Consider the following 23,296-nt stretch of genomic DNA (forward strand, 5'->3'; position numbering starts at 1 on the left):
TATCAGCATTTTATAAGAAGTGATGAAGATGAATACAAACTGTGTGCACTATAGGCTGCTGTTACACCATAGGCAAGTAAAACACTGTATCAAATACCTGGTATATTTTCAGCATAGCATTACTTTGACTTTTTCACAGATGATACACAATGCTCACATAACTTAAATCAATTTGATCGCAACTGTGTATGATGTGTAATATTATTCTATTCTGTCATAATCTTAATGTAACAAAATTAGGACATTTAATACAATTATTGTTTCTTATCTTTGTAGATCTTAGCACAGCAAAGACTAAATGTATGTGATGGATTTGCCCTCCTAGATCAGATGTTTCACTGGTGTTTTGAATATTAGATTGCAATGACAGATAATTGCCCAAATCTGATATTCTGAGGGCTTCCTCTGTGATCACAGCTACGTCTAAAGTGTGCCTTGAACATTTATTATTTAACACATTTCAACAGAATACTTGTTTACTTTCTTCAATATGTTCTTAAGAATCTATTCTTCATTTAAAGGCAATCTTTATTGTTTTCACATGAATCTGCTGAAAGCGCAAAGTTTCTCTGTGCTCATCTTAAATCAGAGTTTGGGTCGCATGCCTTACAAGCATGATTTGTGACATCATAATAGTTGGCGAACACAACTTGCACAAATATGAAGTGCTTGAAGCCTCCAGTGTGCATTCACAGAGAATGGACTTTTCAGTGAAGTAAGAGATATCATGTGTCCAGCAATTAAACTTTGAGATGAAAATTATTTGCATATTCATAGATTCTTGGTCTCTTCAGAGAGAGAGAGAGAGAGAGGAGAGAATTAGATGTAATTTAAAGGATGTTAAATAGACAATTAAACATGTTTTGTGGGAAAACTTGGACACAGGAATAAATGTAATTTGTTTAGATTTCAGTGTAGAGATTCTACTGTCCAATGGTGGAAATTTTTACACCCCATTAAAATAAAATCTTAGGAGATACATTGGATTAGTTTAACAAGAAAATTCTCAGTTGAAAGGAGAATACCAGTGTTGTGTGGAACCAGATAATCAGATTGTCTTCCTTTTTTTGCTTGTAAAATACAAGAATTTAGCTGCCATACGTATGTAAATATGATCTTGTTCACATTTCACAAAGATGACCAGAAAGGAAGACAAGAATGTCACATTTCAGATGTAAGACAACTTATTTTGAGGATTAGGCTTCTTTTTCCTGTTGGTATCAAGTGACCAGGGGCCAGCTTTAGCCTTTTTGGGCTACAGGTGAGACGTTGCTTCTGGTGCCTGCCACGTCCTGACTTATGTAACTGTGAAATGTCACCCAGATGGCATTGGCTCAAACTAGAGGGATTTCATCACGTTTTGGAGTTGAACCCTTCTTGTGTATATGCATGGGAGGAGATTGCTTCTGAAGACTTGGAAGAAAGCTCACAGTCCACTCAGCAATGAAACATTAAATTGTCATTATGGCAGAAACTGTAAAAACAAACAAACATAGGGGTTAGCTGAAAAATATCCTGGATTATCCTTTATGGCAGATTCAATCAAACTTGGTTCGAAACAAGGACATAGCACAACTGCGTCTCTATTTGCTTTAAATTATACTGTGAACAAATATATTCTGAGACAATTTGCCATTAACAGCAGTCGACACTGGTACAGGTGTCTAACCTTCCAAAAATATCCAAACTCTTGAATTAAGGAGGACTAGGGCAAATCAGAACAAGAAGTCGTTTTTTTGGGTTTTCAAAACCTTATTAGAGGAACAGTTATTCCAAATCACAGTAAGTGTTTACTCCTTACCCAGGAAATAGCAGTAGTGCTATTCACTTTTGTGCATCACTGCCTCTTGACCTGAACCTCATTTAGCTTGACACCAAAACCAGCTACTAAAAAGATTGACTGAAAGGGTTTAGGGTCTTCAAGGGGGGCAACATGCCAGCTTCTACAGAAAGTGCCCAAAAATCACCAATCCCACTCCTGGCTTTGATGCAAATATGGACATCTTATATGAGTAAAACCTTATGTATACTACAGTTCTGCTTTTCTTCACCAAAAAAAAAACAAAATCCTAGTTGGATGACTTGGATTGGCGCTTTTACAGAGGAATTTATAGTTCTATACAAGTAAAATGTGTTTTCATTTATTATTTAGAAGGAGAGTATGTTTGTGGGGTCCTATGTATTAACGCCGTAGATAAAGTCAGTTATATCACATGAGCACATAGGCAGTGTAGTGTGTGTGGAGCACATCAGAGTGCTGGGAAGAGCGACTCCAATCACTACCGCTGTTCCTGGCTCAATTTCCCTGGCTGACGTCAGCTGACTGCCTTGGCTCTCCGCTCCTCCGGACACAGCGCCGTGTTAAAAATGCTGCTCTCTGTGCCGCCAAGGACAGGAATCAACCCATACAACGGCTACCCCGTCAAAAACAGCAAGAAGGTAAATAGCAGCACCACAACCTACTTCTATCCTCTCCTAATGGATTACCGAGTTATATTTCTCGATGCGGTGTTGTTCGAGCTCAGCCTCTCCAGTTAAAAGCTGCTCGGCTGTTTAAGCTGCAGTGTCCTTGAAAGTGGATCACAGGCGACGTTTAAACTCTCTTACTTGCTTGTTTGCAAGCCTTTGCTGTCGTCTTTCTTGATGCTGTCGCCACATTGTTATAAATGAGCACTGGGCCCGTTACATTGTTGCCCGTTGCTTACTACTACAGTTTCGTTTGTTCGGATACGGTCGCTGTTCTCTTCCTACACCTCGCCTGCACACCAGAGCGCAGCTTACAAATGTGCTGTAGATGCTCGCATTGCTCACAACAAGCTAATAAAGGCTAATTATATTCCCCTTATATACAAATTCTAAGGGGTTACATTAACTGCGTCTTCGCGAAGGTAATGTTTTCATTGAATTAACCACAAGTTGGCAAAGTTTTTTTTTTCCTCTTTTACGCGTACCGATATGCCCCACCCCTTCAATCCTACTAATGATGACTGAGAGGGTTTTGCATGGCACTATGGAGAAGAGGAAAGTTACAGAGCTCATGAATCATGTCTAATATTACCATGTTGTGTGTGTGTGGATATATGGGATGCTCAGCTTAGTTGTAGGGTAAAATGAGCATAGAGCTGGAACAATATATAAGGTCTAATATTGATTAACTAGCTTACTCAAATGAATAATTCATGTGTTGCTATTGTTGTGTGTGGCCAACCTTTTCTGGTGGTTGTATAGATTGTATAGATTTTTTACATTTGAAATTCCGGTTTGTACAGTATGATACACATAATAGTTTGCAACTACAGTTTAAAGCGCCATTCACTTCCAAGAGAGCATTTTGAGTGCTGATTCCTAAAGAAATTGTCAAGGTTAATGCCAAAACGTGTCTTTAAAAGACTGCTGGTAAGGTGTGACTGGAATGCTGATGCCTGACTCTCAGCAATTCTTGAATAACGTTTGAACCAAACTGAAATCAAACACCTCCCTCCTCTCCTTCCCTGTGTTATTCCCTTCCCTGCCTCACGGCTGGCAGGAATTCAGATTGCTTAGATTAATGACCTGGAATTCCTGGAATCCTGGATTCAGACAATGTGCTCAGTTCAAGAGGGGCTCTGCAAACTCAAACCTTTTTCCTTGAAAGAAGACGTGTACACACCTTTTTTTTTTCTCTCTTTTTTTTATACACATTTCAGATTGTTAGAGCGCCAAAGTCACATAGAGGGAGGACTTGTAAACCCAGCGTCAAGTGGTAACCCCTGGTCTGTGTCTTTTACTACGAGAAAAAGGGCGGAGAAAAGAAAAGGATTAAGAGATTTCCCCCCTTTTCCTCTGCTTTCGATTAACACCCCCCCTCCTCGTCTTTTTTTTCTTCTCCCCTGTGTGTTTCACATACCTTGATTTCTTGTCTGTCAGTTGTTCAGCTCACATGGAGAAGAGATCCTGAACATTCCTCTGTAACTGATGTCTTAAGAATTTATTTCAGCTCTCTTCGGGGTGCTTGATGCCTGTTTAAAACAGTTTAGGTTTTTCTGGTGTTTTTTTTTTATTTGACTGGATTGAGTCAGGAGGAGAGTGAGGAGAAGTCTCACCTTTTTAACCATAGGACGCCAAGGATTTTCATCAGTTTTTCTTGCTCTCTATTTGTCTTGTAGCTGCAAAAACATAATACAAAGATGTTAAGTCTGTAAGACTATGATCTTTTCCACTGTGCCTTTGAAGGTTTCTTATACCAAACAGGTAGGACTCCACTTTTAAGACAATTCTTTATCATATGAGATACAATATTTCATGTATTTGTAAATTTATACTTGTTGCATAGGATAAAAAATCACTGTTTTAACAATATATATATATTATATAACAGTTTCACTTGCATTATTGAAATGTTGCTACACCATTATGTGGCTTAGGGTGTTCTGATTTCATTGTTTAAAAACAATCTTGAAATAATGTATTTTTTACACTTTTTAAAATTAATGTAATTATTTGTCTCAGGACTTTTTAAGTAACTATATGCTTATCTTAGGATAAAGATAAGTAAATGAAAGAACCAAATGGGATGATTGTTGTGACATCCTGAGTATCAGACACAAAAAAATGTTTGAATTGCCTCAGAGCTGTCACATTCAAGCGTCAGATAATCAGGCTCACATCTTTGCTATTCCTATTGAGTTGAAGGCATATATCCTGCTTCACTTAACACTCATTGTTCTCTCTCGGATGAAAAAGTCCTTGAGTCACCTGTACTCCCTGTGGGCATCACCTTTGCTCCCTCCAACTGTAATCACCTCATCAGTCTTTAGTTGCTTCCTGCAGCTCTCCTCTTCTCTCTGCACCATGCTGTAGGCTACTTACTGTAGTTCTGCTGCTTGCACAACTATAATAATGAGACAAAGACCTATACCCACCTTCCTCTAACTACTAACTGCATAAACTGTGATAGTTCTAGGATGTGAGGACTGTATGTTGTACAGTGCATTTGTTGTTTTGAAATACCATTTTGATGCTCATTGTAAATTAGTGTTTGCTGTATGTGCACAGAAGAGTCTCCAGGAATGTAGTTCAATTTAACAATGACAGCTTGAACCCTAATCTTAAACCCAACACACACCCCCCACCTCAAGGGGGGGGAAACACAAACGTTTGTGTATCACAAAGGAATGTAAGGAATGCTCTGAGATGACAATGTGATGCATGTAAGGTGCAGTGTAAACAGATATGTAGGCATCTGTGGACTGAAGAGTAACAAGTAGGAGAAAAATCAGTAATATGCCAGGAGGTCACATTTTGGGAACCAACTAACTGAAAGGATATGTATAGTCTTATTTAAGTCTCTTGTCATACTCTCTGACCTTCCCTCCTTAACTGCATTTGTGGTCTTCTGCATGCGTATGTGTCTGCATCTGCACCAGCACATTTGGCTTTACCTTACATGGGTGGCAAACACCTGGAGCTGGGCACTGTTGCAGATGGGGAGTAGGTGTGGATCTGATTCACTGCCATCTTTTTCTCACAAGGAGCCTAGCAGAGCGGTCCTAATGAGACACTACCTTCTGACTGGAGAGCACATGAGAGGGATTAGCACTTTCCGCTAACAAGCTCAGATCCCAATTAGACAGGCCTCAGTAGCCAGGCTTGGGCCCAGACTCGGTCTCCTGTCAGATCCTATCTCCCCAGGCCTCTGCAGGTGCATCCCTTCTGATAGTCTGTGCGGTACGTCTACAGTGAAAGCATGGGAAAGCACAGGAAGAGGCTGCGATTGTGGAAAAACAAACAGTGTACTATTGATGCTAAAGAAGAGCGGGAGATTAGAGAAGAGGACCAAGATGAATGGGCTCTGTGAGTCACTGTGATTTTCCGAGCTTGACTAAAAAGACATGGGTTATGTTCTGAAGGCTGGGTCCAAAATGTAAGCCAGCTGAGTAGTAGGGATACAAAAAAGCTTGTAAAAGAATTGGTTTTCCTGATCATGTTAGTAGTGTTTGAAAGGATGTTACTGCTATACATATATACAAGTTATAAGTAATAAGAGTACACATTTCTTCTGTATTCAGGGTTTAGCAGTGAGGTCTATTAGCAAAAATTGCATTCATATTTCACACATACATCATTGTACATGCTTTATGTGCATCTTTGATCATGTCCATTTTTATAGTTATCCTGCTGGTAGACAGTTTACTTGAGGTAGGCTATACGCTGGCTGAAAATCTGTGTATGATCACTTGGAACTCAAGTAAATTGACTTTTACTCTTATCAGAAAGGTGTCATTACTGGAAGCATCATTTTAACAAGTCTGTATGCTCTCAGTTTGTTACATGTCATATATTCCATGTTTGAGGGGCTTAAAGTTTTGTTATTACAGACAAAGGAAAATATATGTCTTATCCAAGAGTAATAAACCTTATTTGAACATAGTTAAAGATGTGTCAGAACCATTAACAAGCATTCCATTTCATTGTGTGAATGTAACGTAATGAAACGTTACAATGAGAAAAACTAACATAGGAACACCTTTTTGTGAGCTAATATACTGTAGTTTGACACATAGCAAAAATTACAGGAAAAATAATAAACATTAAACCTACTTAATTTAACCCTTAATGTTGCCATTATTCCATTTCCATTATCCCATTTCCATTTCCATTTAATCCATTTGGACTGAGCAGAGATTAAAATGTTTGTCATGAAACAGATTTTGACCCTGATTCAAAGTTCCCCTACTAACATTTCTACTCTTGTGAATACTACAGTGAATTCTAATTCAGCTGCTTCAGAGAATCATTTCCATTTAAATGTAAACTGTTTTGCACTTAAATATTCGTAGTCTCCCTAAAAATGATGATCAGCTGGTACTAGCTAGGACTAGACCTTTATGAACTGCTGTCATATAACTCTACTCACATCATCAGACATCTTTGCTCATCAAAATTTTGATTTTGCTCATCAACATAACCTTTTTCAAAATTCAGATGAAATAGAGGTTAAATCAGTTAATTGAAATTTTGTCTGACACAAATAAAAATATGGTCATACATAGTATTTATCAACCACCAAATACTGACATGACCTATTTTAATTATAGTCTCATTGATACTTTAGCTTATAAATACAAAAAAACATGCCATATTCTCAGGGACCTCAGTATTAACCTTTTTCGAAGTGAATATCATCCTCAGAAGAACAGAAGATTTTCTAAACCATTTATAGGACATTATATTATAGTTCTATATATTATAATTCTGTATAATTCATCCATATTTGACATTGTGTAATATTGTAGGGGCAAGAACTTTTCCAAATTATCTGTATACAATATTGCTGCTACAGAAACAGTTCATCATTTGCAGGTTACTTCCAAAGCTGTTGCACCAAGGGCACTTCAAATTGTTGATGATATTTTTTATACGTTAACATTTTTTAAATCTGTACATTTGTTTTAGGGAGAGCTGTTGTTCTGTGTTGACTGATGTGATGTGTGACCAATTACAGCACATTTAGTTGGAGCTCAATTTGTTGATTGGTTGTGGTTCATTGGCACACACATCATTGGTTCTGACACAATGAGGTATTTTGAGTGTTTTTTTTCTCCTGTTGCAACATCTAGGCCAGATTTAAATATCTTGTTTTCACTGCACTGCACTTTCACTTTCACTGCTAAACTTTAAAATCTCTGTCTTTTTTTTATTTTATGAAATGTAATGATCCCCAATAATCTTATACTAGTTGCCAAGACCAGATCCACAGCAGAAAGGAATAGAGGTCATAATTAGCTTGCTTCCAGCAGTCTTTTGACAACTCCCTCTCTGTTAATAGGCTGGTGGTCCACTGCTGACCTTGTGGTGTCCAACAAGCCATCCCATTGTTCCCGGGGGCCAAGCCTGGTGACCCTAACTAATCAAACAGTTCCTCCTTCTCCAGCACTGAGAGGGAGGCAACACCAAGGCCAAACCTAGCTGGCATTTTACTTACAATCCAATGTAATTGAGTTATTCTGAGCTATGGTACCAAGAGATTAGTCATGAATGCAACCATCTGATGAAAACAGCTGCCACCAAAAATTACCAATGCATCAGTTACATGCGCACACACACACATTTAAGATTCTGTATTACTCCCTTATATGTAGTTACATTTAATGCTGTACATTTTTGACAGTGTTAATATACAGTCATCTGAGAGATTTGCTAAAATACGTGACCTTAATTCTTATGACAAAATACATTTAGGAGGCTGTATCCATGCATGTAGTTTAGGTTTCAAGAATTCTGCCATCTTCCCAAGACAATAGCAGTGAATGGAAATGGTTTGTGCTGTTCAAAGCGCTGAAAAAATCCATTTGAAAAACCCAATTTAAAAGTTTATTTCCAGAAACAATGTCCCGGTTTCTGTGGATAATCCACAGATCTCACTGTGAACAGTTTTCATTGGAACTCCCAATGAAAACTGTTCTCAAAACCTTTCCAGCTTTAACCCACAACATAAAAGCCTCTCTTGCAGCATAATGTAGCTCAGCCACTTTAGTTCCACCCAGATTTAATATTATACGCTTTGTTTTTACATTTATGAAAGGATTCACTTGCCTTCACAAGATAAGCAAAGCATATGTACAGAAGTTCCCATGTATGGTGTACTTTTTTACAGTTCACATTTCTGCCAAAAGCAGCATGTCTAAACCATCACTAATATATATATTTAAAAATAAAAAAAGAAAGTTAGGGTAAAATCAGTATCCCAGTGTCTTGTTCTCTATATGAATGAGTTAATACAGTTAGTCTATTAAGATGTTCTTCTGAATTTTGATATAATTAAATTAGCAGAGAGGTATTAATAAGACTACTATACTATAGTGCCAATGCCAGTCAGCGTTAAAGACTGGATTATACTTAAAATCTGAAAATATTCCTCCACTTCCTCCATTTTTGTGCAGACTGATAGTGAACATTGACCATAGGGTCACCATTTATTTATCTCCCAGCCAAGCAAGTTATACTGGAGAAACAAAATCACCACTGGCTGCTTGATGAGACTACATCAGTTTGATTCATTTTCATAGTAAATGGTTGAAGTATCTATGTAACATTGTAGTTGGGATTTTCTATGACACACATACAAAGACATTTTCTGTACATCTTTCTGTATGACCTATTAATATGAATATGTGCATGTTTTTGCACATTCTGTTTATGGTGCATTCTGCAATCTCACATATTGTTCTTTATCATAGTCTTTGATTCGCTTCTTTCTTTATGTGCATCTGTTTTATTTTCTCTCTCATTTTGTCTCATCTCACCTGACTTGCCAAATCAGAAGATGCAGCTAAATTGCTTTTGATATCCAGGCTGTGACTTTCTGGCCCCATTTTGACACCTTTGACACCATATCATTAGGCTAACCAGCCACTTTTGTCCTATTCTGGCTAATTGTGTCCTTTATTGATTTTCTTCTCTTCCTGTAGTTATAGTAAATTACTCAGTGGACCGTTCTTAGACCCAGTTACTTACTGCATCAGTGCATATATAAAATTTCATGGAGCTAAATAAGTAAAACTACTACTTTGTTGTTTCTATTTTTATTGTTACTGTTCTTGTGTACACCATAACAATGAGGGAACACAATTTCATTTCCATGTATAATGAGTATTGCGTTTGGAGAGAATGACAATAAATTCTACCTTGAACCTTGAATCTGCTTTGTGCCTTCATGACTACACTATCCCAAATCTGACTATGCCCTATATTTGTTTTGCAGCAGACGTATGTGTCCCCTTCCAATCTTCAGATGGCTCCTCCAAGCCCCAACAACAACAACAGCAACACTACCACCACCTCTACTATCAGCAATGGCAGCAGCAATAGTGGAGGAGAGCAGCTGAGCAAAACCAACCTTTACATCCGTGGCCTCCATCCAGGAACCACAGACCAGGATCTGGTCAAACTCTGTCAGCCGTAAGTCACCCAAAACAACGATTTCTCCAACCTCTACATGCACACCCAATAAATCTTCCTCTGGCTTTCCTCTGCACACATGAACCAGTTTAGGGGAGCAGAGCAGATTAAGATAGAACAGAGTGATGGGTGAATAGATAGATGGGTGATGGCTTGTTGACTGGCTGAAGGCATTAAGGATTGCATGACTACTTTAGCAAATACAGTAGATGGATGACAGGTGAACTGCTCATGAATGCTTTAGCACCCCTTCAAAGGTATTTCTGGAACAGAGAAGAGAGACACATTTTCATCCACGTTTTTAAGGACCATCATTTAGTGGCCTTATGGAAAAAACAACAATCATTTGGGCTTCAAACTAAGACCTTTCAGTTTGGCAAAGTGAAAGCACAGACTTTCCAACAACTAGGTACAGTATGTTTAGTCTCTCTCTCACACTAATGCTTTTTGTCTGTCTCCTCTTGCTCCTTCTTAGACATTTAACCTATATGAATTATAGGTTAATTATGCTTCTAGATCATCATCATATAATATGATTACAATGAGACTGTCCTAAGTCAAAGTCATGTTGTGTACTATTATGTACCATGCAATGTTTCTCATCAGAGTGAGTCTTCAAAAACTCTGCTGTGGCTAGCATATAGTCTGACATCAAACAGCAGCATCAACCAATCCATCCAATATGTTTGTTAGTCCTTCAGTGGGAGACATCAAAACAAGAAGGGGCTGAGATAAATGATCTGGGCCTTCTTAATTGAATACTGGAGTCTGGTGATGAGAACCAGAGGAGCAGAAAAAATCTAAGAGAAGAGAAGAGTGAGAGAAAAGGAGGGAAAGGGGAGCCAGAGAGATTGAAAAAGGGAGAGAGGGAGGGAGAGGCCTGCTATTTTACAGCTGTCTGGAAGATATGGCTCACATGAGGCTGCCCAACCCTACAGGAAACGGCGAGCCCAGGGGAAAGGGAAAGACAAACAAGGGCAATGGCATGAAGGGGGGAGGGGAGGGGGGGTAATGTGGATGGAGAGAATCAGGGGGGAGGAGTGAATGGAGTTCAGGGTTTGTGTGTCAGGTGGTGTTCTGTGGGGGTAGTTCTCATATTTCTGCTTTTACAGAGTAGATAAAATCACTGCATGAAATTTGCCTTTTAGCAGAGCACATTAAAGCCAGTGTAATTCTCAGTTAAACTAGACTGAGAGGATAATGTATCCAATAATAGTTAATACAGAAAATCCTTGTAGATGAGGATGTAAAACAGCAGGAAGACAAGTCATGAAGGGGATTAGACTCACTTTAATAAAGTTTGAAAAGTAAATGTGTGCATACTGTCATGACACAACACTCCGGGAGCTCCCCTCCCCCCACACAGAGAGTTGTAGTATGCAAGCTCGGAGATCTACTGTGTATGGAGTGATGGATGAGAGGAGGGGATGGGGGTTGATTCCCCATCTCCGGCCCCTGCAGTTGTCTATCGGGTGCCGCACTGTGGCTCTGGTTCTTGCCCTGGTCCGTCTCTGGTGGTTGACCATGGATAGACATTGGGCTTGACTGTGGATGCTGTGCTCTCTCACACATGGCTGAGTCTCCAGCCCCTCTTCGCTCTGCATCATGTAGCCCGAGACCTCTGAGCACAATTTAGTAAACGGGTATCTCAACTGTGTAAGCAGAGAAGCGCAGCAAGCACAGTTCACAGCTTAAAAGACTAGTCATAATGTGGTGTACTGGACTGGTTGGATTGCTGTGTAGCCACAGTAATGATGCATATGAAAATAGAGGAAGACATTGGCATATCCACTCAGTGCAATTGGTGTTATCCTATGGCCTGGAATCAGAAATGCACCATGAAATAGTCATGTTATATAGAAACTCAAATGCATAATACATCAGAGCTTTACTTAACCAATACTGGATGGAGTTTACAAAGAATTTGGATTGGACTGTAACAGCGTATGTCCGCTCTACCTTTGGTTAGAAAAGAATGTCAAGTCAAAGCAGCTTAATTTATATAGAATTGTTGGTTTTAGGGTATAAACACAAATGAAAGACTTAAGAATGAAACTGTACAAGAATCAGATATGGCAAAAAGCCTCTGAGTTTAAATATGTTTTAAGTTATTTCTTGAAGTCCTCAGAATCCACAGAAGAAGGGAGTTAGTTGTGTAATGTGAACTTTAGTAGATGGTAAACAGTGATATAGGATTTTGCATTGCTCTATATTGAGACCTATGAGTAAACAACTAAAGTAAGAGAAGTAAAATGGGAACACACTGTGTATTCTATACTATATGTGTATCCTTTATTTATATTTCCAAAATGTAATTGTGTAGTCAATTGTTATATTGTCTAAATCAATTATGTAGAATTAGATATTCCCGTAAACACTTCATTATCTCCACATGTGACTCTAAAGCACTTTGGTACAGAATAAATATGCACAGATTTCACTTGTTTCTAAAGGGAGAGTAATTTCTTTTTTTTAAAAGAGTAATTTAAAAGAATCCATTTCATCTCCAATTTGGAGCAATCCAACAGATTAAATGTCAGATAGCAATTTTAGCCGGTCATCACTTAATCCTTGTTAATAAAATGTATTCTAGCCCAGATGAAATGCAGTGTCACTGGATCAGAGCTGGCTTGCATTTGGAGGGGCACTAAGACCCAGCGGAAAGTTGAGTACTGCCTAGAGAAGCTGGTTAGTAGAACGAGAGTGTGGCTGGGAGCCAGCATTGGACAGGACAGCCAAGGAGAGGCATATCAGATTACACTGCATGCACATGCCTCGAGAGATGGGAACCGATAGACACTCTGCCGCACAGACACATTTGCCTGAGCCAGATCCTATGCTATGCATCTGCAGTATCTACAGTATAGCTGGCCAGCTGGATGGATGATGCAGGATTTTCACATTGATAGTGCGTTTTGAAGCAATGTGAAAGTGCAGCAGAGACATTTATTTATACCATATTTTCATGTCATGTTGGATTCCCCTCGATGTATGATCCCTATTGACATCTGTGTGTGAGCTGGAATGAATAAAAATGGAAAATCTATAGTCCTCTCCAGCATACAGAAACTCACGGGACATTACTCTTATTTCATTTAATTTATGTCCCACCCCCTCTCTCTAGATTTCCCTATGCACATCATTTATTATCAGATGGTGTATTCAGTGTCATTGCACTGAATCTATCATGTGAATTATAATACAATCATCATGGAGCACAGTCTCTTAGGGTGTGTCAAATTTACAGAGAGACCATGTTGCCTAAGCAGTGTTGCAATAGTGATATTCAATGGAAACAGGTAATTATTTTCAGTACACATTGCACTTCTGAGTATGAACCTCACTGTTTTGCAGGTTTGGGAAAATAGTATCCACCAAGGCGATCCTGGATAAGACTACCAACAAGTGCAAAGGTGAGAAATAAAGGCATCAGCTGGTTGATGCATACAAACTGTTGAGCAGAGGCTAAAAGATCAGTTCAGAGGAGATTCAGTCCAGATGTGGCAAAGTGAGCTCAAAAGTATGTTAGTATATGTACAGTATACCTTTACTGTATGATGAATTTTAACAGGAGCCATTATTGGAAAAGTATATGTTGTATGAAAACCAGAATTAAAGATCTCCAGTACGCCTCGCTTTATTTACCAAAAGTTTTCGGCTATCTTGCCTTCATTAGGGTGGTCAAAGGTTAATAACACCAGAATTTCCAAGGTCACCAAAAAGGTTTACATATTTATTTATATACAGGATTTAAGTATATTGGAATCAGGGGTTCTGCAGTCTTAGTTCTTTTACTACTAACTATATTTGCTTTTATCTATTGTGTCTTTATTATTGTGTTTTTATTTATTATCTGTTATGTTATTTAGCTTATTTTACTTATAGTGGTTCTTTTATTTTTCTTTGGCTTTTTGCCTTTATTTTAGCTAGTAGGTGGCAGAGAAGCTGACAGGAAACAGGGAGAGAGAGAGAAGGGAATGACCTGCAGAATAGGTCCCTGGCCAGATTCGAACCAGGGACACTACGATTATGTGGCATTTCCTCTAACCACTCAACCACTAGGGCACTCCCTGACTGTTATGATCTTTATATTTTTATCTATACTTCATACCATGCAACTATGATCGGGAGTCAATAAATCTCAATTTTAAGATTTGAAATCCATGTTATTTGCTTAACTATAATTTCATTTTAACTACCTACATCTTAGATTGTAAACCAGATAAACACTTATATATACTATATCAATATTGGAGACTTCACATGTGAGAAATGCTTGGATTTCTGGGATTGTGCCTGTCTAGAAGATAATGTATTCATTAACACCTTATCTTGTCAGTTGACGATATTTTCACAGCATATCAACAACAAAGGAGTGAAATAACGTCAGAAGAAAGCCAATAGATAGATTAGTCATCTCTGCAGTTTTTAGGGTGTGTGAAAAATTACAGATTTCAGTTGAAAGGATCAGTATCAACACATTACTGATACATTTGTCTCAATAAAGCTGTTTGCCTTGGTTGCCAAATGGTTACTGTGTTTTAAACTTCACACTATACCTTAACAGGTGTGTATTGTGTGACATAAAATGGACAGTGTTGTATAACTGTATAGCGTCCCTTCATGGAGAAACACAGCCCAGACATAGCTGACAGTCTCTTTAGACTCAGACACTTCCACTGTGAGTGCTTCACAAGTTCAAATTACATGCCTGTGTCCATAGAATCGTGCAGTGTGCATATCTTGTTGTCATAAGTGTATGTCTTGCTGTGTGTGTCTGTCCCTGCAGGATATGGCTTTGTTGACTTTGACAGTCCTGCCTCAGCTCAGAAGGCAGTGACGGCGCTGAAGGCAGGTGGAGTGCAGGCTCAGATGGCCAAGGTAAGAGCCCTACTCGACATGTCAATATTTGGTGGGTTTATTTATTACTACTTGGTATCACTTTCATTCAGATTGTTGGCCTGAGTTAAATTCTCAGCACATGAACAAGACATTGAGGCAGTGACTCAGCGACTCAGCAAAAAGTTAAAGGATGAATTATTAATTTCAAATTAAATGATGAATCATTAACCTTGCAGCAGAAGGTTACGCCACGGTCTTATCTGCTTCTTATGAATGTCTCCTCAAGCTGTCTCAAGCTCTTTCTCTCTCTTCCTTTCCCCTTTTTGTTATACGAGCCATGGTTCCCGAAAATAAGCCAATTAAGCCACAGTTTGTTTGTGTGTGTGTGTGGGTGTGTGCGCATGCTTGTGTTAACTGGGCGGAGCAATGCATGTGCACATGGTTGTATGCTTAAATCAGTGTATTTATAGGTATTAATGTGCTATAGAATATGTGTGTGCACAATCAAGGTGCATGGATGGACACAGGTACATGTGTCTGTCATGCTTCATAGTGGTGGTGGTGCTGGTAGAGTGTGTCCCAGGGCCTGCGCTATGCACAAAAGACCTGTCTGTTCTCCCTGGTGGCATCTGACTCAGTGTCTGAGCAGCTCCCCAGTCAGCAGGGCCCTATGCCCAGCCACCCGCCCTGTCAACACACACACACACACACACACACACACACACACACACACACACACACATTATCCACCAGCCTTGCCTCAACCAGATTATGACACACACTCACAAGTACGCAGTCGCACGCACGCCACCAACACCCTGGGAAAGCTGATCTCTCGTTAAGCTGGATCACTGACATTCATATGGCTTCTTGCTCGCAACATAACTTGATTTCACTCACCCCTTCACTCTAGGTTTACAACAAGGCTTATGTTTGCGTCAGATTTCTCTATGACTCATTCACGGCTGAAATCCACAGTGGGTCTCCTCTGCTCACTCTCGTGGGTGCAAGCCTCATCGCTTGTATGCGCTGCTGTGAAGGAGGAAGAGGAGGAGGGAGGTGAAGGAGAAATCACCTTCAGCGCAGGTCGCAGCAATTACACATGCATTATTCATGGGATGGAAATTAATTCACGCTACATTTACAGGTTTTTAATCACATCTGCACTCTGAGATAATGAATATGCATAATGGTTGGAGGGTGATACAGATTGGTTATCTTACAAGATACTGTTGGTCAAATTAAATTTGTTTGAGTAGGAAGAAAAGAAAAGAAAAAAAGGCCTACAGAATAGTTCAAAACTATGAAGGAAACTGGCATTTTAAGAGTTTCTTTGAGGTTGTTTTCTAATAATGTCAAATTCAGATTTGGAATAGCTGCATAATTTGTTAGATTTATGCAAGCCAACAGAGCAGGCCTCTGTGCCTGCACTCAAGGTCAGGATTAACACATGAATATAACGGCTTGAATGCAAGCGACATATTATTACCATGACATAGGAAACAGGATGATAATGTTTGCTCGTGGGGAGATGATAGCACAATGGTTCAGATGTTCTTCAGATAATTTCCAAAGGTCTTTGTCCAAAACGTCTTTGCTGTGATTCTGCACTGAGCAAGAGCAAGTAATGACTTCAGATTGTCCATGGATGGAGAGCCATTTGAAATTTAATTATGCTTTGATATCACATTACCTGGATCCTGCATGTTCACTCTCTTACAGAGGCTGGTCTCACACAATGGGCCTATCTTCTACCCTTTTGGTAATAACATGTGGATGATAGAGTATGAGAGAGGATGAATACAAGTAGAGAAGATAAAGATAGTCAAAATGAGGGAGAAGTTCAGCTAAAGTCCAGCCAGAGTGCTATCTCCACCATCTCTGAATATCTGTTTTCTCCTCAGAGCTCATCCATGCAGCTCGCTTTCTTTCACAAAGCCAAAATGAAATGCGCCTTCAGCTTCAAACCCTCTACCCTTTCTTTCAAACTGTTGTTTTAACCGTCTAATGTCCTCCCCTTGACATCCTTCATAATATCAGACATCTCACACACTTCCTTTTTAAAAGGTTATATAAATCCCCTCATGCAGCTTTTGTATGGCTTGTGATTTTTGGAGGGCTCCAGTCGTAATTCCACAGTTGTGGAATGAACGGCTCTGACTGCTCCTCATATTCTCCTCAAGTCTTTTTTTTTTTTAAACTCTTCTTCACTCACAGCAACAGGAGCAGGACCCCACCAACTTGTACATCTCCAACCTGCCACTGTCCATGGACGAGCAGGAGCTGGAGAACATGCTGAAGCCCTTCAGCCAGGCCATTTCCACTCGCATCCTCCGTGACGCCAATGGAACCAGCCGGGGAGTGGGCTTTGCCAGGTATCAACTTGGATATTTTGTTACGTGATTTAGTACAGCCGGTTAAAATTGATTAGTTATAGTGTAGCCTCATGAATTGAAGAAAATACTGAAAAACTGATTTAGAGTACTCAGTGTTGAAGGTATATTTTTACTGAACTAATCATGGTGACTGAGCCCTCTGGTGGCCAGGATGGGTAGAACTATCTACCTGAACTATTCAAATGGCTGCATTTGTACAGAATAATGCTTTTATCCACCTCCAGAGCCACATTATTACTCTATATTCAAGTAGGACACAGCAGTGACTCCTTGTAGCCTCTACTGTTGAACACTATATTTTCTTTTAATTAACACATATAATTACTTTTCTACAGGATGGAGTCAACAGAGAAATGTGAGGCCATCATCCAACATTTCAATGGAAAATATATCAAGACTCCACCTGGAGTTCCAGGTCAGTTTTCCTTTTTTGTCTGAGGTGATACATGTTCAGATCTTGCATCTTTAAAACAAATTACCAGCTCAAGAAAAAAAATCTAATTTATGATACAGAATGTAATCTTAATTTCTTTTTAAATTTTGTTTTCTTAAATCCCCCGGTGCAGTGCCCCCAGAGCCCTTGTTGTGTAAATTTGCAGATGGAGGCCAGAAGAAGCGTCAGAGTCAGGGCAAATATCTGCAGAATGGCCGGACCTGGATGAGAGATGGGGAGACTGTGAGTTTGTTCTTTTCCTTCATGCATGAAAACTGTTCATGTTTATTATGCAACATCACTTGAGGCATCTGGAATAATACATTGATCGCACTCATAATAACACTGTCCTTTGTCTTTTTCCTCTAGGGAGGAATGACCCTTACATATGACCCCACCACAGCCTTACAGAACGGGTCAGTACTACGAGTATGAAAAAAACTTGTACACCCAGGGGGAGTGGGATCATGCTGTGGTGACTAATATCATTGTGCCTCTTTCTGCAGGTTCTACTCCTCTCCCTACAACATTGCCCCAACCCGGATGATTGGGCCAACCTCCCTCTCCCCATACATGCATTCACCTGTGTCCACCTACCAGGTACTGGGGTAGTTTCAGACCCTCAAAGCTGGGATGTTAATTAGTTAAAATGCTAAACTTAAGTATCCTGTCATTGTGAAGCATTAATTGCCAAAAACTGCTTTACAATACAGTTGAATTTAAGAGATATCTCCTGTTTTATAAATTGATAAAACCTGTTTATATTATGTAAATGTGTCTTAGTACACTTGTGTCTTTCTTGTTTCTGCAGGTACACAACCCATCCTGGATACACCACCAGTCATACATTATGCCACCCACAGTGAGTATATTAAAGCTATTGGTCCTCTTTCCTACTTTGGTACAGGAGAAGCCTTTTAACATCTTGTCTTCACATTCTGTCAGACTGTCTTTCTGACTGACAATGTCTTTATGGTCAAGGATCAAGCTGACGATTTTCTTTACTGATCCCACTTACTGTGTATCCAAAGCCTGATATATTGTACTCACCTGTGCCGAACACCTTTGTTGTTGTCGAACATCCGATTCTACTTACAGAGCATCGCTAGCTGGTTGTGCTACATATCACAACCTCTTGACTTTGTACTGAAGTTCTTTGATAAATGTACAATGTAATACAAAGATGTTGTGGTTTTTAGCACAAGTTGGTGAACCTCTGTAAATGGAACCTTGTTTCTGCACATGTGCAGTAGTGTCTGCTGTACAATAGCTGCTCTCCTGAGACTGAAAATATGATAGCTGTTATTAGTCTTTGGAGCCATTTCTAAACAAACTATTGTAATCACTCTCTTCAGGGCAAATGAGCATGTTGCACAGTGCAACGGTGTGGCTCGTTGACTCATTTTTAATAGTTTTTTTGACAAACAGAGCTCTATAGCACAGGCAAATAAGATCTATCATATTTTGGATACACACACAATACTTGTAAGTAGATCAGTTCATTGTTAGTTTGGCTCAGCACATGAGATTTGTAGACAATAAGAAAAACTGTCAGCCATATTTTTAAACTGCAAGTGCTTACACCACTGTGTGTTCTTCCATAGGGAGCAGTCCTGACACCAGGAATGGATCACACCATGTCCATCCAACCAACCTCCATGATCAGCCCCTTGACGCAGCAGCTCAGCCACCTCTCCATGGGCAGCAGTGGCACAGTCAGTACAGCTGAAAGCAGCTTTTTTTGAAAATGCAAATGTTGATGTTAGGCAATGTCAGTAAACTGCACAAAGCACACTCTGGCATTTCTGTGTTATACAAGATGATACCTGAGGGATGAGAGAAGCAATGATCTCAGCTTTTACTGAGTGTTTCACCACCAACTTTTTTCTTCTTTTTTTTGCACAAATTGGATGAATTCTACAGCATAAATAGGATTTGGTGTTATTTTTGTATTGCAGCTGCCTTTTATAATTTAAGCTGATGAAGGCACATGTAATATGACACATAAATCTTGTATGGTACATCTTGATTTTCATTTACACATCTTATAAAGTTATAATTTCCATTCTCTTGCAGTACATGCCTGCAAACACATCTATGCAGGGGACCTATATCCCCCAGTACACCCAAGTGCCTGCCACCAACATCTCAGTTGAGGTAATGACTTCTGTTTTCTCTCACTAGAACAGTATGACGCTGAAATGTTATGTGAAACAATTACTCATGGATTTAATCTTTGCTGCCTTCCTCTCAGGAAAGTGCCGTCCAGCAACCTGTTGCCATAGAGACACCTACAGAACACACAACCTACTCCTACCAGCATAACAAGTGAAGAGGTGGCAGAGGTGGGTTTTGATCATTGCTGGTGTGTGCATCGATATGTATTTCTTAGTATGAAAACATTTTTATCTTCATGTGGTTCTACTGCAAAAGGCAGCTGTAGCTCTTGTTTCTAACCATCTGGTCTTGTAACCCTGTGTCAGACCTTCCACTGGAGCCTGATTGACTCCCAAAGAGAGGTCCAGAATGCTGAAACTCAGCACAGTGACTCTACACGTTATGCGCGAGACACTCGGGAGGAACATGGACTGTTACACAGAAAGGACAAAAAAAAAAAAAAAAAAAAAAAAGATATTTTCTACAAACTCATATTTTAAAACAAACTCTTTTACTCCAAACAAACAAGGCTGGAGGATGGCAGGCGATGGGAAACAGAAGAACAGAATGAGGAGCATCTATTTTGATAAAAGTCAAGACAAAAAGTCACACAGGCACACACACACACACACACACACAAACCCACACACGACACACATTTAAAAGGATTTTTGAACATAATTTCATTTTCTTTTCTACAGTAACACTACTCCGGGGAGCTAGAATGAAACCAGGAAAAGAACATTTCAACACCATGTTTCATTTTGAGTCATGTTTTGTTTTGACCTGTTGTAAGATGTGCTGATTTTACTTCACTTTTTTTCTGATTTGTTCAGGCTTTGAACCTGCCTTTTGTACATAGTTCTTTGTTTTTGTGTGTTTCTAGCTTCATGTGTCCTACTTTGATTGATTGGTGCAAATATATGAATACAGAACACTCAAAAAAAACTAATTGAAAACATCCAGTGACTCATATTTTGGGCCGGTTACGGTGCTGGTTTGCATTAGCTTCTCTTGAAATGGCAGCAAGTTTATCAGGTTCAGAAAACGTACCTGAAGAGGTCTTGCTGATTTTTGGCACTTGACTCTCAAATAATTTATAGTTCCAATAATCCCATCAAAGCTTCAGACAATCAGAAGATTACAAAAGAAAAGATAAAGTAGAGATGATGCTCATTCATGACAGATTTCACAGAGAAGACTTCTATACAAGAGCTAAGTAGATTTAAAGCATTCCAGAGATTATTATCAAAAATATTGGTTCACTTTGAGCTGCTCCGCTTGATGAAATCCAAAGTTGCTTAACAGGAATCACATCTCACTCAGAGCTGCCTGTAAATAAGAGAATTAAAATTATTTAGGCTTTCTTTTGATTTCCTTTCATCAGTGTAGTAATGCTTCAGTTTTTTTTAATGACAACATTGTCTGAACATAGCAATTTATTCATTGCTGTGTTTGCTTTTTGTCCCGAGCATCCCTTTTATACAACGGGAGTCTGAATCTTCCCCCCCAAAATGTCCCAAAAATGTATTTTCTGAAGCAAGAATTAGATGTTGTTATTAGAGTATGGAGTTCTTATTACATAGATATGGAGATCAACTGGTAAAGCGTGGCTCTGTCCTGTTATATCTCTTTAGGTGGATTGATATGGCCAGTGTAGTGATGCTTTAATATTGGCCATTGCTGTGTGTTTGCATCTACTTCTACATTTTTGTTTTTCATTTTCATGTTGTTTTTTTTTTTTTTTTTTACATCTCTTATTTAAAGGTTTTCTTAAGTTTTTTTAATTCATTTTTTAAATACTGTTAAGATTGATCCTATTTTTCAAAGAAACTTTGATTTTATTTTTGATAGTGTGTTATGTGCTTCAAATAGTGAGAAATAGATGTTTTCAGCTTCTTCTTTTTTTGAAATAGTGGTTTGTTTGTTTGTATGTTTGCATACTTCTGTCGTTTTGGTTTCTGCATTGATTTCAAAGAGGCTTTAATGTGTGTGTTTTTTTAAAAAGACATTTCCGTTCTGTCTGTGTCACAAATGTTGGCACTTTATGAACATTGCTTCTGATCATGAATGAATCATGTATGCTAGGTTCAGACACATTGTTACAGAGTTGTGCCCCAAGCAGTTGGGAACAATGCCAGAGAAATATATGTTCAAAACCTTGACTTACCTCATCCTGCCAGAGCAATGTAGATTCAGTTTGTGTACAAGGTTCACAGGCAATAACCAACTACAGTAGGTCTCATGGCTGTTCACAGCTGGTACTGTGTCCGCATCCTTTAACTCTTCCGTCCAATGCTCGGAAAACACGCCCAAGGTCTGATGATCTATGCAATTAATTTATTATCCTTATAAATGCAATACTACAGATATCCAAGAGACACCTCACATGATGAAAATGGATCACCTCGTAAAAATGACCTCACATCCTGGCTCACTTTCATTACACATGTATGTGTTATATCACAAGTTTTCTGACTGACACATTCAGCTTTGGTTCATTAATTGTTAGTACAATTTCTGCATTAAAAGGGAACTTGTTCATACCAAAATGTGGTTGTTATTATGACTATACAAAATGTAGGAACTAAAAAATATATGGCAGGTGTGCTTATGTGTATGAAGGCGAGTGTTGCTCACTTGTCTAACCAACTTTTTTTATTTGGACTTAGCAGAGTTGTTTTAGATGCAAGTCAATATTCCATCCAGTAGCCATTTTTATGTTTTGGTAAAATTGTATGTGTCCCATCTATTTGTTTATTTCCTTTCTTGCGGAGTAATTGAAGCTGTTTTCTGTTCTTAAAACATGAAACTGTTACCGGAGTGAATTTCACAAAAATTCTTTAGATTTCACTGGAAGGGTGCTACTCAGAATTGGGCTTGATATCTGAATGGAAGTTTTTTCTCATGCACTGCTGATGTTTAAAAGTTTTGTTTTGGTATATCAAATCACTCTGCATTAACTAGAGATCTATGAAGCAAAGAAATATTCACATCTTTTGATTAATACTTTGTGTTCATTCCATTTTTTTTTATCCAGTGGTAGCTCACTGAGACTAATGAACTATTGCTGCTAATTTTGGATGCAATTTAGAAATCTTTAAACTGAAGGTCATTCTGTTCATCAAGTCATATGTGGAGTCAGTTTGCAACTCATTGTTCCACAATGTCCATGCAGCCTTCTTTTTGTTTTGTGCATAAAAAAACCTCTCCTCAGTAAATGTTTGTCTTGTCTGTGCCATGATGCAGGTCTTTTGTCTCCTTCATAGAAAAAAACCCTACAGCTATTAAACTTTTTAACATGGTTTAATTTGAACTTGTCTTTTTTTTCACTGTGGTTTTCGTGCTTCTTAGACTACATTTTTGCATGTAGCATCTTATAAAAGCTCTTTAAATGAACCAAAACACATTTAAGTTCTCTAATGTTTATCAATCTATCGAAATGAGTCAGTGTTTATATAAAATACAAATAATTTTGATGTAACACAAAGAATATTCACAATACAAGAGAATTTATTTCTAAAACAGA

General features: G+C 38.8%; 1 protein-coding gene across 1 annotated transcript; it reads left to right on the top strand.

The window, feature by feature from the left end:
• Positions 1-2,324: 2,324 nt before the first annotated feature.
• LOC128357496 (RNA-binding motif, single-stranded-interacting protein 2-like) lies at positions 2,325-23,062 on the top strand. Its single transcript, XM_053317854.1, has 14 exons — positions 2,325-2,439; positions 9,743-9,939; positions 13,294-13,352; positions 14,729-14,820; positions 16,999-17,156; positions 17,513-17,592; positions 17,744-17,853; positions 17,980-18,026; positions 18,117-18,210; positions 18,422-18,472; positions 19,215-19,325; positions 19,687-19,767; positions 19,865-19,955; positions 20,094-23,062. The coding sequence occupies exons 1-13, from the start codon at positions 2,368-2,370 to the stop codon at positions 19,940-19,942; spliced, it is 1,230 nt and encodes a 409-aa protein (XP_053173829.1). The 5' UTR covers positions 2,325-2,367; the 3' UTR covers positions 19,943-19,955; positions 20,094-23,062.
• Positions 23,063-23,296: the final 234 nt, after the last annotated feature.

Source organism: Scomber japonicus, chromosome 4, assembly GCF_027409825.1.
Source record: "Scomber japonicus isolate fScoJap1 chromosome 4, fScoJap1.pri, whole genome shotgun sequence".
NCBI lineage: Eukaryota > Metazoa > Chordata > Actinopteri > Scombriformes > Scombridae > Scomber > Scomber japonicus.